Raw genomic sequence first — 18,748 nt, 5'->3', positions numbered from 1 at the left:
TGTTAATCACCACACATTACGTCATTAGTTTTTGATGTAGTGTTCCATGATTCATTGTTTGCGTATAACACTCAGTGCTCCATGCAGAACATGCCGTCTTTAATACCCATCACCAGGCTAACCCTAGGCTGCTACTTTACAGGGGCGCGAAGCACTGCTAAGTGCTAGTACTTTCCTTTGAGCTACTGTGCTGGAGGTAATGTGTTGGCATCTGATGGAGGGGAGCACCCTGCCCATTCACATATCCTTTGGGTTGCCTCTGACAAAATCAGTGAGCAGAGGTAAAAAGATGTGTGTGTAGGATGCGGTTTACTCATGTCTGAAACCCTGACGATGGGCAAACAGCGGATAATTACACCTGAAAGTAGCTCCCCCACCCCCACCAAATACATGCCTTTTATTACCTATGAATACCATCAACGCCATGTTAAAGAGAACTGAAATTAACTGAAAAGAACTGACCTGTGAATCATTTCCCAACCAGGGAATCACTGTTGTGATGGGTGATCCATCCCCCGTTAATCATGGGCATGGTTTTCTCCAGGAAATTTTTGCAATTACAGCAATGTAGGGATACAGATTCTAAAGAAATGTAGCTCTGATATTTCCATTTACACTGAATTTTATACACCCAAGAATACAGCAAATACTGAAACAGATTAGCTTCCTGGAAGAAAAGGAGCTGTGAAGTTTTCAGTGAGAATGGGCTGCCCTCTGCTGGGCACTTAGAGAAGTCTCCATGCGGGCACCGCAGGCAGGGCTGCCCCAACAAGTTTTCAGAAACAGTGATACTTGGAAGTAAAACAAAAACAAGACCAAAAAAAAAAAAAGCCCACAAAAAACTATGGCAACAAACTTAAACTTTGGTGTTATTTTTTAAAATATCTCCAGTAATCACAACAAACTTAAACTTTGGTGTCATTTTTTAAAATATCTCCAGTAATCACAGACTGTGAAAACACAATTATAGAAAAGGCCCAAGGGAAGGGGATACTTAAAAAAAAAAAAATGCCTAAGATTCTTTTATAAATGTGGCACCGTAAAACCAGCCTCTTTTGCTACAGAACTCCACAAATATTTCACTGGCAAGAAAAAAAAAATGAGAATATATTCTCGGAAATCCAGGGAGGCTGAGAGACGTTTTGTTAATAGAGGCAAGAAAGAAGCAAGGCCATCTGCTGAATGACCCACAGCGTTTTCTCGTTGGTTGAGTGGGCACATTTCAGGTCATTTCTCTCAAAATGAGATTAACCTTTGCTCTCAAGTCTGTGGGGGGGGGGGGGGGGGGCGGGGAAGGACAGCAGTAGCTCGAAAGAGGCTCTGGCCCAGGCCGGCGGCGCAGCCACGAAGAGGAGGTCTCCACTGCACATGTCCCAGAGTGAAGTATATGTAAGAGCTACGAAGTAGGCTCACCCAGCAAGTCCTGCACAGGGCTCACTACACACCTACACGTGTTTCATTCCGCTCAGGAAAGCCCCAGGCTCTTATCTGAGCAGGCCGAGCGGTGCTGATTGGTAAGGTTTGAACTTGAAGGCCAGGCAGCCTTCCTCAAACACTCTCCTCCCAATCAATCAATAAAATGGCACTTGAATGGCTCTGAAATCGCCAAAATGGGTCATTTCTCTTTTCCAGATGTGTTCCCATTCCAATGTGCTGAGAGGGTCAGTGGGAAGAGAGCTACAGTAAATTATTAACATCCATTAGTGTACATCAGTATCATATTAGTTGTTTCCCAGAAAGCAGGGCCCAAAGAGAATGGGTAATAAGGGCAGGTAAGGTTTGAGAGTCAGTAAAAAAAAAAAAAGAAAAAAATTGGGGGGTAGGGGGGAAATGGCAAGAGGTGTGGATGGAAGCCTCAGTGCATAGCCAGGGATTGTAACTGGAAAAGAACACCAAACATTTTGCCTACTCAGTTATCTTGGATCTCTGGCATGATTGCTGGACTTCCAACCTCTAATATCAATAGCAGTGGATAGAAAATCACAAAAAAATTTGTTGTTGTTGTTGTTTTAATGATGCCAGGGCCCATGTGTGGCCACTAACTCAGATTTCCTTGGGGGGCTCAAGCAGATAGTGGCAATTTTGTAAAGGGTCCCCAGGTGAGTCTCTCACGCAGCTCTGGCTGAGAATCACCACTCTCTGGGTCACATCCTCTCCAGCACTGAGGGTGATGCTGCTGAAGCAGCTAGCAAACAGACCAACGAGCGCGCCCTTCTCATTTGGCAATTTGAGATTTAAGAGTTAAAATGGCAAATACAGGACAATTGCACCTGTTGCCAAACACAGTTCCGCGGGCCAGTGAAGGTCAAAGAGAACCCTCCTACGGTAGGTAATGGCTGGAACCTGTGGTTTTAAGTCTGTGAAAAACCCTGGTCAGAATTCATTTTAGCTCGGGCGCCTGGGTGGCTCAGTTGGTTAAGCGACTGCCTTCGGCTCAGGTCATGATCCTGGAGTCCCGGGATCGAGTCCCGCGTCGGGCTCCCTGCTCGGCAGGGAGTCTGCTTCTCCCTCTGACCCTCCCCCCTCTCATGCTCTCTTTCTCTCTCATTCTCTCAAATAAATAAAATTTAAAAAAAAAAAAAAAAAGAAAGAAATCATTGAAAAAAGGAAATTATAAAAAAAAAAAAAAGAATTCATTTTAGCTCACGCATTGGAACCACTGAGAGTCAACTGTTCATACTTTCATCTCCAGGTATGTAATCACACAACAAACAGCCCAGGAACTAGAAGCAAAAAACAAGAACAAACAAAAAACGCTGCCACTCTGAAGTATTTTATGAAGACACCTAAGGGTCACTTGAAGCAATTTTTTTTGAATGCTCCCACTCAGGTAAAACGATATTTAATCCAACTCTTAATTTCATCATGAGCTATTTATGCGAAGAAGCTACATTAGGAATCCCCGGTCTGCATCGCTACAATTCTGTAACTTCATACCCCTATCTAAATATGCCTCGTTTTATCAAATCCATTACTTATGATTCGTTTCAGTGTCAGGTTTCTGTTGAACTCTACAGCTGATGAGAGCCAAAACAGCCTTCCGTTTTAAAAAATCACCTGCTAGCTTGGTATTATTGAATTTGAATGTATCCCTTACAAAGCCATCCTGCAGTTAGACCTTTTTCCTAGCAGGGCTGTTAGGAATGGAGCGCTTCTTCACACCAGGAGGGGAGGCACCATCTCCCCCAAACTCATTCAGAATGTCTCCTGAGCTAAGTCTGACCCTCCAAAATCAAATAGCAATAGATATAGTCAATAAAGGTACCAAATCTCTTTTCAGAAGGTACTCTGGGGAATCTGCCTTAGTGTGAAAGTCTGTGTACCTCAGGAGAATTCTGAAAATACGCACAATATTGAGCCATACGCACACCTTCCAAACTGCCCTTGGAGTACCAGAGGACTTACAACTTGCTATGTTTTCAAAAATCTGCCAAATTGAAAGCAAAAGCTGTATATTGGTTGCAGGTTTCTTTTTACTTCTCTTTCTTCATTGTCAACGAACACGTACACTACCAAAATGTTCGGGGAACACACACAAGCATGACATAGGCTTTGCCACAGATGTACCAGCAATGTTCTTGAGAGGCAGGTTTACAAGGGTTCCAAGTCAAGGTCCCCGGCCATTAGGAAAGACACTAGGTCCTCATGAGGGGTCAGGAAAGGAAGTAATCCTGAAGTCCAGAACAGCTTCATAGATGAGACACAGACTCAAGCTGGCCTTAAAAGTCAGAGTGAACAGAGTGAAGGATGACATTCTAGACAGAGAAAAATAAATTAAGACTGTGGACCTCTCCCTCCTGGAATTATATTAATAAAGCATCCTTCTCTGAAATGACTTGAAAGAAATAAAACAAACCAAGTTTCGTGGGCATTTTGGGTCCTACAGAAAGAAAACTGATAACCAATCATATAAAACCAGATAACTACTAAGAGTTATTGGCTATAGGTACGAGGTATGGGAATGATGTCAGGAATTCATTCACAAAAAACTTTTACTGCTCCTGACAACCCTCAACAAAGGGGGAAATTACCTAAATGTTAAATATTACCAGATCCATGCTTCTATGAATGTTAAGACTGTCATAGTCCAGAGATTTTTCATCCAAAAACCTAAGGTGGGTCCGGAAAGTATCACTTTCTAGGCACAACACTGACACGTTGAGTAACCCTTCCAATGCTTGGTTTTTCCACAAGTACAATAACACTAACCCTCACGGGCTTTCACAAACAAAGGCTTCTTCCTAGAGTTTTCAGAATAAACCATCCAGGCTATATGGCCTGGGGTAGGCAGGTCTACGCACTGAAGGGTTAGAGTGGGGGAGATGGGAGGAGGTGATCAGTCCCCACCAAAGATTTAAAACCTAGATGCAAAAGAGAAAATATCACCCTAAGAACAGGAAAATCAAATTGCCAAGATTTATTTAACTTTTTATTTTACAGAAAATACATGTATGTAATATAAACACTGACAGGGAGATAGTACAGGGATCAGGAAGACAAATGAATTGGACAAGACTCTGGCTTCAACACCGCACTGCTTCCTGATTTCATGTGCAGCACAAATTACATGGTCATATATACTGGGAAAATGCAAGGCAACATTCATCTAGATTTACCAAAACACCAGAGGGCCTCTGAAATCCAACAATGCCATACGGAAGCCTGGTCTGTTGCTAAAGAACAAAGCTGAGCACATGTCCATCTATCCATTTACTCAAGGCATTTCATGTAGTAACTTAAGAATGAATTAACACATGAGCTTTAATAGGCTGTGGAGGCAAGGATGAAATTGTGCCTCTTTTCCCTCTTCAGAGAAAATAACTTAATTAAAAGCATAGCTGCCCGACACTGGATAGATGACAGCATAATCACAGTGAATTATTTCAGTAAATCCCATGAAATGCAACACACAATAAAGGATTGCCATGGTGCTTTGCCCTAACAGTCATTCCAGATCTAATGCTATAAAATCACATGAGTTTTTAAGGCTCTTTCCCAGAACTCCGAACCAGGAAAAATGACCCAAATAAATGGTTGAGATCAAGAGCCACCTTGATTTAAAACAATCTGTTTCTAAACTTGAATTCAATAATAAAGAGTAGGGGTTCCCATTTTCTAGGATTATCCCAAGAGATTAAAGTGACTGGTCTTTCATCAAAGTGTACCAGGTGATAGGCACACTTTGATAATAGATGCCTCATACAGTGTCTGGTTCAGTAATGGGGCTCAGTGTCTTATGATCTGGAGTTCAGATAAGGCTGCTTAAGATCTAGAGATTAGGGGGGCACCTGTCTGGCTCAAGTCAGAAGAACATGTGACTCTTGATCTCAGGGTTGTGATTTGAGACCCACACAAGAGATTATTAAAACATAAATAAACTTTAGAGATCAGCAAGCCCTGAAACTGCCAAGTACACCCACTCCCTCGCTCAGCTCCGTAATCAAAGGTTCTTACAAATAATCTGTAGTCCTTCATTCTTCAATACTCAACAACCTGTGGAGAAAAAAGTGCCTCAGAGACTTCATCCTTATGGGAAGCAGAGCTTATGGTAGCTCATGCCAAACACCGGTTCTCTAGAAGAGAGATGTTTGTGTGACCGGGTGTTTTTGAAACTCTTTTTCCCAGGCACAGCTAGGCTCCCTGTATTGCTGAGGTGGAGATTTTTTCCTAAAGGTGGTTATATAACATCACATGAGAAATACTCATTTTCACAAAAAAAAAAAAAAAAAAATTCACCTTTATATCCCTTATCCATAGCATTTGGCACAATGTTCTGCAATCTATTGTGCTCTCACTAAAGATGAACCTAGAACAGAGGAAACCAAAACCAGGTCTTAAAAGGGATAGGAACGGATATTCCCAAGGAATTCCTGGATCAACTGTGACCTTTTTGTGCTCTATTACAGTAAGTTCTTACTCAGAAGGCTTTTTTTTTTTTTTTTTTTAACATGCAAGATGATAAAATGGACCCACACCATATCACGCAGATTAGGAAAAGAGCTACTCACCCTGGACCTCTGTAATGGAACTCATTTACCTCTTCAAAAAGTAGAGGGCTTTAGCCATTGTGCAAGACAGAACACTGTTCCTGCAGGTAGGACAAGATCTTTCACCAAAAATTCTCTACCCTGTAGTCAGACCACAGGTGCCAATATTTGGCTTGGAAAGCAGGCCAAGTACTGAGGGTTAAATGCCAGAAACCTTTAAAGCAGCAAGTGGGACCCTGGCTTATCTTCACTCTCCAGTTACTGTTCTAAACTGTCTAGACTGAGTTCCTCTCCAGCACTTCAACCCCAGAAATTCCATTAGAGGGATCCCGAAGAGGAGACCCGTCATGTGGGAACGAGCCATTTCCTCCCCTATGACTTCTCTTCTCCTCTCTTGGGATCAGTTCCTGTTGGAGAAAGCCCTTCTCTTTGAAAAATGAAAGATGAAACCTCTGAAAAATAGCTTCATCCTATTTGCAGGTTCTAGACACAATTACCTTGAGGGAAATAAGGCACCTAGAATAGGACCCCAGATGGCCTATGTGGGAACGCAACTGACAGGAGAGCCTGTGGGGCTGCAAAGGAGCAGGGCTTCCAAACATGAGCACGACTTTCCTGCCACAGGCTGGGCTGCATGGTGGGGCTGCTGCTGTGATGGTCTGACAGGCACAGTGGAGGCTCTGAAGAACTCAAAGAAATACAGACAAAAGTCTTCCTTAAAATAGAAAGTTACACTATCAAGCGGGTCTCTGGCCAACACCATCATTCTTCCAAGTAATGTCTTCAGAGTCAAGAGAGGAAGTATGGAAGCACTAGGGGAGCAGTGAGGGGACCCAGGTTCCAGTCCTCACTCTGTTACTAGCTGGTCACATGACCTTGGGCACGCCACTTGACCCTCCCCAACCCACCCCTACCCCGAAGTCATCATCTGTAAAATGGGGATAAAACCACTTGCCTTGTCTACCTCTCGTCGTGATGTGAGGACCAAATGAGATAATGTGAAAGTGCTTTGTAAACTGTGGGACACTGTATGTAAAGTAATAGTATATACTTATTACATTTTAATTAGGTCCTTATCATTGCCTATTTGACTAGAAGTGCCCCATGCAGAATGTGCTTTGCAATAGATAGACTCAAAAATAGGTGCTATAAATATACACTGGCCTTTTCCACTAGGGTTTTTAAAGAATAAAGGGAAATTCTTAATTTCCTCAGAAATGGCCTCAGAATACATTACTTAAAAATGTGAGGTCATCCAAACCTACCAAGTGATAGAATTAATTTTCTCCAAATATGTCGTGTACAATTACGTCTGGTCTGTTGATACCTTTATACAGAGAAGTCTTAAATTCAAGAAACAGCATGCTAAAACTTAAAACATAATTACAGTTTGTTGTAAAGGAAATAAAATGAAAATAAGAGGCATCCTCTATAATGAAATTAGGTTCCAGTTCCTCAAATGGTTGCCTTTTTCCTGAGATATCTCCAGGACAGGGTCCTAGTCCTGTGAAGTGCTTTAGAGAAGCTTAGCCTTGCACGAGGTGAAAAGGACATGTAGGTTGGCAATTAGGCTGTGCTCATTTTCAGCACTAGGATTTGAACAAGGTCTGCTAGGAGCTGCCAAACAGCTTTGGTGGAGAAACCCATATGGCCCAAAAGAGGCTGGCTAGTTCTCAGATGCCAGGCCAGAGTATGGAGAGCAGTTTAACGCAGCCATCCAGTTCAGGGATTTTCAATTCTTCCTGTAAGGTGGTTCTGCTCTTCTCCGCTCTAGTAAATAATTGAACAGAAGAAAAACAGTAAGATGTAGAGCAACATATCTACCAGACTTTAGGGCCTTTTTCTGCCCAGCTGCAAGTTTACATGCAGAACAGAGACCCAGGCAAGACATGAATGGGAATGACTCTGACCAGCCCAAAGCACCCAGATTCCAGCATCCGTGTGAGACAGCCTTTATTACAAATGTTACAAATGAGGAGTTGGAGGGAGTCCTGTCAGTGCAATCACTAGTTTACTGGATGGTCGTCCTTTGGGGCCACAGGCGTGTTGCTAACCTCCACTTTTCTTCCTGATTTGCTTTGCTTTCCGGGGTTTGAGGATGGTATAGTTTGCATATGCTGTATACTGATCTGACAGGAAGGGGACATAGAATGCCCGGAGCAACCTTGAAGATCTGAAAAACAAAGAAAAAAGAAAAAGACAAGACAGAATTTTATCATTGGAGAGAATTTACTAACAGTGTTGAAAATGATGAAAGGAAGTTACTTAAGTGTGGTGGCGAGGATCATATTCTATGTATGTAGCACAGAAAAATGTGTCCTTTAACTACTAGATCAAGAAAACAGATTTAATCAAACCAAGTATCTTGTTACCAACACCGAAAAGATGGTGTCCCTCGTAAGCCACAGTGTTTCCTTCAGAATAGCTCTAGACCTTCACTTTGCATAGAATATGCCATAGAAAAGTTCCAGGTCAATCAAACCACTGCTATTACTGGAAAAAAATTTTTTTTAATTTTATTATGTTATGTTAGTCACCATACAGTACATCATCAGTTTTTGATGTAGTGTTGCACGATCCATTGTTTTCGTATAACACCCAGTGCTCCATGCAGTACGTGCCCTCCTTAATACCCATCACCGGGCTAACCCATCCCCACCCCCCTCCCCTCTAGAACCCTGTTTGTTTCTCAGAGTCCATCGTCTCTCATGGTTCATCTCTCCCTCCAATTCCCCCCCTGCATTTTTCCCTTCCTTCTCCTAGTGTCCTCCATGCTTACTGGAATAAATTCTTAACACCCAGGTGGTTTCTGTATCCAAGAGCCTGTAGAGATACCAGACGCTCCAATGATCCTGATGCCCGTTCTAAGTGTCCTAGGAGAGGCAAAGAAATCTATGTGCTGGGCTTCCTGAGCAGTGTTCTGGCAATGCCTAAATCAGAGAGAGAGAGAGTATACACAAGCTCATGTCCCCGGCGGGTGATAATATCCCCACTTGTTACTAAAATACACAAACGGCGGAAAACCTGAATTTCTCATGACTTTCTGAAGAATGTGAAAAGTGCCTCACAGGTACTGAGCACTCGGTATTGGACAAGCACTGGAAAAAGTGCTCACGCTTCTAAAGATATTATTTAATTCACCCAATAACCCCATGAGCAAAGTGCTGTTATTATCCCTACTTTATAGACGGGCAACCGAGGCTGACGCAGACAAAGTCACTTGCTCAGGGTCACACAGTGAAGCGATCGCGCCTCATTCAAATCCAGATTTGATTCCAGGTTCTGCACTGGGTCACCTGCGCTCTTGATCTGCACCATGGTTTATGCTGCATCCCAGACACCAGCTAACCAAATTCATCACTTCCTAGAAAATGTGGCAGCGAGAGTCTGGTATTCTGTATGAAGTCTTATTCCTTGACTATGCTTTCTGAGTCTGAAAATCCAAAGTTGGCCCAGTTACTGCCACCCTCAGTGAGGGAGCTGAAGAGTGTTCTGCTGCCAGTCCTCTTCCAGACTCTAAACTTGTAAATGTCATGTCAACATGGCATCTGTACTGGCAGCCTCCCCCTGGCTTTGGCAGGCTCCCGCAGTGCCTGCACACAATGATATCGTGCTTGGCATACACACCTCCTAGATTCTCCCCAAATGGGACGCTGGCAGTGCTCTGTGCTCAACAGAGACGCACTTTACTTCAACAGCTAACAGCTCGAGGGCTTTGATAGAAAAGAGGCTTAGAAGAGACACACGAGATAAAGCAGGCCTGCTAACAAAATGAACAGGAGGAGGAAGCACCCACCTCAGTCGAAAAGAAGTTAGTTTATCCTTTCTGTCCACGCTGCACAGAGAAGGGGAAGGTCAGAACAGAGAACGGTAAGCCACAGCAAACTCCTGCAAGCCTCAGTGGAGTAAAGAGAGGCTAAGACTAATTAAGTGTCATTTCCATTCCAGTGGACTCTGCGATCAAAGCCTCACTAACATGGTCAGCTCAGCCCTTCAGGCAGTTCCAGTAGAATATTAGGTCTGCTGGGCCCAATCTGAGTTTTTCACTTTCTTTTTTTGAACAATTCCTTACTATTTGGGAAGACTGTTATTTCATAGTTTTATTTGTTTTAGAGTCTTCCTAAGAACAAAGAGAAATTCTACTTATTTTTTAAAATAGAATAAAACTCATTCTATCTTGTAATTACCACATGGATCCACTGCCACCTTTTATAAATTTAAGTTATATTACGGGATCTTAGTGGTTTTATTTTTTTCCTGTATCTCGGATTAATTACAACTATATATTTTTTAAAAACTAAAATAAGACAAAGGAAAATGATGAAATCACCAAAAAAGATGATGCAAAAGTAATCACTATTGTATTTTATCTGCAATTTTCTAATTGCATTGCCCAAATTATTGTATCATCTTCCAATAAGGTATAAAAGACCTGAGACACTATCTTTGCAGTCGGCTTTTAGCTTTCATTGAACACAGCTGAGAATCCAGGATTTTTAAATTTTCTGCCCATGACAATGAGAAGAAAACGGACAGAGAGAGAGATTTCACAATTATTAGATCCGAAGATGAGTGTAGAGAGACAAAGAGCAGCACCCCTAGCAAGGATGGTAACACTGATCCGAAATGAAAGTTCAGACCAGGAGTCTAGAGATGACTGCATGCCCCACAGTATACATGGATGAATCTTCTCAAACTCAAGAATTAATGAGTGGGCAATGTATTTCTCAGAACAAAAAGGAAATAAGGTATTTTGATTCAGTTAGTCATTCCACAGGGAGGACTTCATCATTCAATGTTTTGCAGCAAGAACCTACACCTTCCTGTTACGCTTAAAAAGGGCATATGACCATATGCTTTCATCTTTAATGATGTCTGTGGGCCAAATTTTATTTGATACAGTTCTTAAGTGGACAAATGCTGAAGGCAGGTTAGTACACAAAGGTGACTAGAAACGTATATATGGGAAAGAAATTTAAAAATTCAATGGATCATTTTAGTTGGTATCAAAGAATGAAAATGTCTGAATTGTGGAGCCAAGAAGATACAGTCTCTTCAACAAAATTATGAGCCATTAAAGGTTTCAAAAAATTCTAGTTTTTCATTTTGATGATGCAAGTGCTTAGAACAACCAGAAGTGGTAAGCTAGAACCTACTGGAGATATATTTAAAGTTTGGAACCAGTATTTTCAAGATGGCTATATTCCAGGTCCACGCATGACAGCTGCATTCCAGAGGTGTCCATTTCAGGTGTCTACATATCTATGTACATCTATTCCAAACCAGGAGAATATGGAAGATTCAGGGTTACTACACTTAAATTATTAAGATTTCAAATGAAGGTTTTTGTTTTTGTTTTACTATCCTCTTATTTTTATAAGTTATTTATAAAATAACTAAAAAATGTAAAAAAACAAAGTGTCTATTGGGCAAGACAGTAAATGGTAATGGGCTATTTTTCCTGGTATGTTGATAGATCATGCCCAGAAACTCCAGAAGAGCTCTAGGGCCATACAGGGGTCATCATCAAAAATACCGATTGCCCTGAAATGGAAGAAGGGCCACTATGCATTACTGTTGAAGGCAAAGGTGAGCTGAGACAAAGGTAAAAAGATAAAGGAGACTGGGACAAAATACGTGCAATACATAGGAAAGGATTAGTAGCGAGGACATATGAAGTATTTCTGCAATCAAGAGGACAAATGACTCTGTAGGGAAAAATGATAAAGAACATGAACAGAGAAAAGAAACACAAATGGCCAATATTGGTGATCTAGTTGGGAGATACAGATACATAACCACGACGCAGCATCCAGTAAACTAAAAGCTGATACCAAAGTTCAAAGTGATAATATACACATCGAGAAGAGAGGACAAACACTGAGGGTTGCATAAGTGTAGAAAAAGCGTTTACTGTATCTCATTTCATTTTCTCCATCCAACATTCCAAGATACACTCAACAGAAAGGCAACATGCTCATTCATAACCAAGTCTACAGGATCTTGGGTTAAATGCTCTGTCCACTCAGCACCAGCCAGAAAAATGGCTTAAATAAAATCCAAACTCTTTCTCATGGTCTACAAAGCCCTAGGAGATCTAGCCCTCACTTCCTTGTCCCACCTCCCCTTGCTCATTGTCCTCCTGCCCACTCCACTCCCCCACCAGCCTCCTCACAGTCCTTCCCTCCCTATAGCCTCTGCATGCTTTCCCTCCTCTCCCTGGAACACGCTTCCACCCTGTTTTTCTTATAACTGAGTCTGACTCATCTTAGAGGCCACCTTGGAGAGGTCTTGTGACACCCTAGGAAAGCCCAGGTTTCCATTTCTAACACAGTTAATCTCTCTCGGGGCACCTTGTGTGTTTCTTACACTCTGCACAAGTTACATTTATTTGTTGATTAACTCATTCACTGTCTGTCCCCCACATACCGCCCCCAGATATCTGGGATCAAGTCTGTTTTATTTACCAAGAGCACAGTGTCTGGCACATAGTACATGCTGAAAAACAGATGTTGGATGGATGGATGGATGGATGGAAGGCAGGGAGGGAGCAAAGGTGAAAGAAGGCTGCTGAAGAGAGTGAGGCAGGGATTTTATACAAATGATATCTGAGTTTAGCTCAATTCAGTTCTTCCACCAGTGACTGAGCACCATATCAAGCAATGGTTTAAGTGCCAGAAAAACAGTGGTGGACAGAAGATTCCTACTCTCAAAGGGGAATTCGAAGTCCCATTGATGGGTGGTTTGTAATAACCATCTTGCTAAGGACAAGCATAGGTATGACTTGGATATATCGAGAGATCCATGAAGCATCCTGATTCTGCCATGCTTCCTCAGGACACAATCACAAGAAATTCAGCATCAAATTCTATTATTATGTGTTCAGGAAGCAATCAGTCATTTCTAGTTAAGCCTGAACACAAAACTATATAAAAGGTGGGGACTCTATATAAGGAGAAGCTAAGAAGAATTTATTTATCATCAGAGCTTGGTATTGGAAAAAAACCTTATTAGAAGGTGAATCTCCTTTTCTCTTGGAGATTCTGCTTGTCGTCTTTAAGAGCATTATCTACCTTTAACATCTAAAGCCACTAATGTCTTCTAAAAGGAAAGTGAGCAAACCGTCAATATACACACCTTTGTATGTGTATATTGATTTTGATTTTTTTAAATCCAAAAAACAAGTTGGCTTGAATTCTCCACTTCTAACACTATAGCTGCTATTCTAAATTGATTTCTTTACCATCAACAGCTTTAACATGTTAAGCACAACTGGGGCCCCTTAAATTATTTTATTGTTGCTGGAAAAAGGGAAATCAAATTGGTTATTTGCCTTTAGTGAAAGAAAAGAGCAGTTGAGCACTGGAGTAACATAGACCTGGAAACACTCACAGACCTGGAAATAAATATCAGACTGAAACACAAATTAGAACAAAATTAATGTCTATCAAAACTCGTACAACAATGTCTGTAATAACGTGAAATGGCAAAGTATTGCCCTAGGGAAGCACAGGAAGCATAATTTAGGGAGACGCAAAATATCTGTCTCGATCATGGAAGCTGACTTCCCCTTCCAATGAGAAAGTCACTTAAGCAATTCAAGGATGAAATCCACGTTGACAAAGCAATTGCCTGAACAGCATAATTAGCCGACAGCTCAGAATGTTTTCTAATTCAATTACCAGCCCTATTGATCAGGGCTGGGGAGCGATCTGCTGCAGAGATTTCAATCTGCCCTTGCTGACTTGGATGGAAGACCACCCACCAGAACCTGAGGTCACTGGGCCAATTTTTCACGTTAAAAAGACAACATCCAGGGCGCCTGGGTGGCTCAGTGGTTTAAGCATCTGTCTTCTCCGACTCAGGTCATGATCCCGGGGTCCTGGGATGGAGCCCGGCTGGGAGGGCTCCCTGCTCAGCGGAGAGTCTGCTTCTCCCTCTCCTGCTCCCCCTGCTTGTGTGTGTGCTCTCTCTCTCCCTTCCTCCATCAAATAAATAAAATTTTAAAAAATAAAATAAAAAGAAATAAAAACACCCTAGTCTTCAGGTTTTCTAATTTTTATCTATCCATTCATCTGAACATTAATATCCCTGTGAACCTCTAGCCTAACCCATTGCCAGTTCTTTCTAAAGCTGGTTTCCTGGGGCGCCTGGGTGGCTCAGTCGTTAAGCGGCTGCCTTCAGCTCAGGTCACAATCCCTGGGATTGAGTCCCTGCATCAGGCTCCTTGCTCAGCGGGGAGCCTGCTTCTCCCTCTGCCTGCCACTCCCCCTGCTTGTGCTATCAAATAAATAAAATCTTTAAAAAGAATAAATAAAGCTGGCTTCCTCTCTTTTTGTCTCTCACTCTCTTGCACTTAATTTGTATTCCAGTGACAGATTGACCATAACCCTCAGCACAGAATTGTCCTTTCACAGATCTTCAGTTCGGAGGAGGATCTCAGAATCCCCTCATGCCTTAATCTTAGCCATCCTCAACCTACAGTCCCATATCAAGCAACTTAAGAACTGCTCAAAAAGCTGGTACGCATCCAAACTGTGACTGTGCTTTAAGATTCTTTAACAGGAAATGGGGTGAGGGACACTAATGTAAATAGTGCAGAGGTGACATTTATATCTTTTCCCAATTGGAGAGAAGGACACAGGAGTTATGTGCTCTATGTTATATAGCCCACTAGAATGTCAGTCTCTTGAAGAAAGAACTTTGTCTAACTGCCGTATCTCCAGTTTTTAGGATGGTACCACAGAAAGTGCTCAATAAATATTCTTCTGTGAAAGAAGGAATGACTACCTGACTCTTGGGAGCACCTAGTTTTACCTCCCTTGCCTCTGGCAGCATTCATCTTCTAGAAGGAAAAGGAATTATAAAAAATAATATGAAGCTCTTGTTTCTCTTCACTTCCCAAACAACTCAATCCTAAAGACATCCATCAGACGGGTCCAAGCAAAACAGAAGTCTACAGTGTGTGGGGGAGAGAAGGGGTCCCACGTTACAGCACAAGTAACAGGTGGAGGGCACCCATAGTAGCAAAGAAAATATTAATGCAGGCGGTCACATAACCTCTCCAGGTTTCAGTTCACATAAACTGTGCTGAATCATCGTTACCTACGTGACCAGAATGACAATTTCCAGCAGGGATGTCCAACAGACCCTTGACATTCATGAATAAATTCCCAGTTTTGACTATTTGGTAGCAAGCTCCAAAGATGCATGTAATGATCTGGAAGTTCACTGAGGCACTAACTGTAATCACAGCACTACAAGACTGGTGTACAGACTGAATCATTTAACTGATCCGTGGCCCTGGTCAATCACCTGACATAACACCATAACCTCTTGCCAGTCACCGTTAGCCAAAATTCAGAATGAGGGAATGGAGAAAGAACTGGTATTAGGCAACTGGCCATTTTCTGACCTTCAGTCCCACCACAGTGCTAGGAAGATGCTCTTCACTAGTCTCTTTTCCATCTGATGGCTACTAAGATATGAAGGTGTTATATGCTCCAGCCACCATTCCTGTGGAGAAGACACTAAACCGTATTCAAAACGGTGTCTGTCTCTGCTCTTTGGACCCTTATTTGAGCCATTTCTATGTGACAAATAGTAAGTAACACTGGAAATCACATCAGGTAGATGATTCTCACAAGATTTACAGAGAGGAAATAAACAGTGAATATACTTTAAAATAAGAAGATTTTTATCTTTTTTTTTTTTTTTTTAGCTAAAAAAACAATTTGTGATTTCTCTCAAATGTGTGGTTCACTGATGGGTTTTGTTTCATCTGATGTTGGCTAGAATCTTCACAATGGCCACACTCCCGTGGCTGGACTGAGAGCTCAGCTAGTGCAAAGGGCCTTCAGGCCTCCTCCATGTGGGCCTCCTTTCTCCTTAAAGCCACAGTGCCTGGATCCTAAGAAGGAGCATTCCAAGAGACAGGAAACAGAAGCCCATCGATCAGCCACTCAACAATCTTTATCTTACTGAATAAGGGCATCAGAAGCTTCTAAAGAAATCCTTATTTCACCTTTTTCTCCTTTTTTACTTTGGCATAAATCCAGTTTTAAGAATGTGAAATAATGGGGCCCTGGGTGGCTCAGTCAGTTAAACATCTGCCTTCAGCTCAGGTCATGATCTCGGAGTCCTGGGATCAAGCCCCACGTCAGGCTCCCTGCTCAGTGGGCAGCCTGCTTCTCCCTCTGCATGCCGCTCCCCCTGCTTGTGTGCACTCTCTGTCTCTGTCAAATAAAATCTTTAAAATAAAATGATCTTTTTTTTAAAAAAAAGAACGTAAAATAACCACAAAACAAGAAAACCACAGGCCGATATGACTAACGAACACAGATGTAAAATCCTCAACAAAATATTAGCAAACCGCATACAATAATACATTAAAAGATCATCCACCATGATCACATGGGATTTATTCCAGGGATGCAAAGATGGTTCAATATTCACAAATCTGTCAGTGTGATAGAGCACATCAGCAAACTGAAGAAAAATCATATGACCATCTCTCTAGATGCTTAAAAAGCATTTGACAGCATTCAAAATCCATTCATGATGAAAACTACCCAACGAGTGGGTTTGCCAGGAACATACTGTGACACAATAAAGGTCACATATGAAAACCCCACAGTGCGGTGGAGGCCTGTGTAGGGCTGTTGCTCAGCAGGCCCGGCCTGGCTTTGGGCCCAGGGCCTCAGAGCCGGGGACTCTGCCCCTGTGCCGGCCTGGCCGCTGCCAGCAATCCCGGTATACCGCGGCACCTGCCGCAGAAAGATGTGGTGGGTTTATATACCACGGAATATTACTCAGCCCTAAAAATGAATCTTGCCATTTGCAACAACATGGATGGAACTAGAGGGTATTATGCTAAGTGAAATAAGTCAGTCAGACAAAGACAAATCCTGCATGATTTCATTCATATGTGGAAGTTAAGAAACAAATGAACAAAGGAAGAGAGAGAGAGAGAGAGAACCCAAAAAACAGACTCTCAACTATACAGAACAAACTGATGATTATGGGGGGTGGGGGGGGTGGATGAAACAGGTGAAGGGGATTAAGAGCACTTATCATGATGAGCACTGAGTCATGTACAGAATTACTGAATCATATTGTGCACCTGAAAGTAATTTAACACTATGTTAACTATACTGGAATTAAAATGTAAAAATTTTTTTTTAAAAGATGTGGTATACATACACAACAAAATATATTATGCAGCCAAAAAAAGGGATGAGACTGTGTCATTTGAGACAACATGGATGGACCCAGAGGGTATTATGCTAAGTGAATAAGTCAGAGTGAGAAAGACAAATACCATAGGACTTCATTCATATGTGTAATCTAAAAAATAAAACAAATGAACAAAAAGTAGAATCAGACCTATAAATATAAAGAACAAACTGAGGGATGCCAGAGGGGAGGTGGGTAGGGGATGGGCAAAATGAGTGCGGGGTGGGGAGATACAGGATTCCAGTTACGTAGTGAATAGGTCATGGGAATAAAAGGCACAGCATAAGGAATACTGTCAATCATACTGTAACAGTAATGTACGGTGGCAGATGGCAGCTACACTGTGGTCAAAGCAGCATAATGTATAAACTTGTGGAAACACTGTTGTACACCTGAAACTAATGTAACACTGTGTGTCAACTATACTCAAAAAAAAAAAAAAAGAAGAAGAAGAACACGAAATACATCAAATAACTGGTAACTATTTTCTGAGACCTTAGTATGTGCTAGGTGTTGCAGAGATTCAAAAAGAGCTGTGGTTTCTAACTCTCAAGGAGCTTAGAAACAGAGACCTCTGATGATGCCGGCCACTTGGTCTAAGCTAGCTAACAGCAGGGGCAGCCCCAAAAGGCCGTACACACTCTTCAAACCCGAGAGTCTCTGTAGCATGGACCTGGAGCACAGATGGTCTGTACATAGTCTCTTTCCAGAGATCTAATTTCAAAACAATGGGAAGCACACGCTCTGAGTTTCAGAAAAACAAAAGGTTTGTTCTTCTTAAAATGTCAGCAGATCTCATTGATTAAGCAGTTGAAGACTGCAATGAGCAAAATGCCAATGTGTTCTGAAGCCAAATCTAGCCTGGGGTAGCTCTGCCACATGAAAGGTCTCAGCAAAGTACTGGGAGAAGATTTTTAAAAGGCGGGGGGAGGCAGAGGAAGGCCAAGAACTGATAAAGAAACAGAAAGTAGTGAGAGTAATGAGCTGTAAAGAATTACGAAAGTTCATGGGGCGCCTGGGTGGCTCAGTCGTTAAGTGTCTGCCTTCGGCTCAGGTCATGATCCCAGGGTCCTGGGATCGAGCCCCACATCAGCTCCCTGCTCAGTGGGGAGCCTGCTTCTCCCTCTCCTGCTGCCCCCCTGCTTGTGCTGTCAAATAAATAAAATCTTAAAAAGAATTACAAAAGTTCAGAAACTCTGGGGTGCCTGGGTGGCTCAGTCAGTTGGGCGTCTGCCTTCGGCTTGGGTCATGACCTCAGGGTTCTGGGATCGAGCCCTGAGTCGGGCTCCCAGCTCAGCAGGGAGTCTGTTTCTCTCTCTGCCCCTCTAACTGCTTGTGCTTGCTTTCTCTCTCAAATAAATAAAGTCTTTTAAAAAAAAAAAAGTTCAGACACTCTGATCTCTTCTTCCTTACAATTTATCAGTATTCTTGGCAGAGATGAAGGAGCTGGAGGTACCACCATGATTGATGTGTAGGGAAAAGACAAGAGCACTTCAATTACTGATTAGGAGGGAGAACTAATTCTA

General features: G+C 42.2%; 1 protein-coding gene across 5 annotated transcripts in view; it reads right to left on the bottom strand.

Annotated features, from left to right (window-relative positions):
• Positions 1–4,194: 4,194 nt before the first annotated feature.
• Positions 4,195–18,748, bottom strand: part of ALG9 (ALG9 alpha-1,2-mannosyltransferase) — an 89,217-nt gene continuing 74,663 nt past the window's right edge. For all 5 annotated transcript variants that reach the window (XM_045895066.3, XM_045895065.3, XM_064577444.1 and 2 more), the window contains 2 exons: positions 8,042–8,160; positions 4,195–7,757 (listed from right to left, as the gene is read on the bottom strand). In XM_045895066.3, the coding sequence (XP_045751022.1) occupies positions 7,720–7,757; positions 8,042–8,160 (157 nt within the window). In that variant the 3' untranslated portion in view covers positions 4,195–7,719. The remainder of the gene's footprint in view (positions 7,758–8,041; positions 8,161–18,748) is intronic.

This window comes from Mirounga angustirostris, unplaced genomic scaffold (assembly GCF_029215605.1).
Source record: "Mirounga angustirostris isolate CCGP_5_RB_7025 unplaced genomic scaffold, mMirAng1.0.hap1 SCAF_13, whole genome shotgun sequence".
NCBI classification, from domain to species: domain Eukaryota; kingdom Metazoa; phylum Chordata; class Mammalia; order Carnivora; family Phocidae; genus Mirounga; species Mirounga angustirostris.
This window is presented reverse-complemented; position numbering and strand designations above follow the sequence as displayed.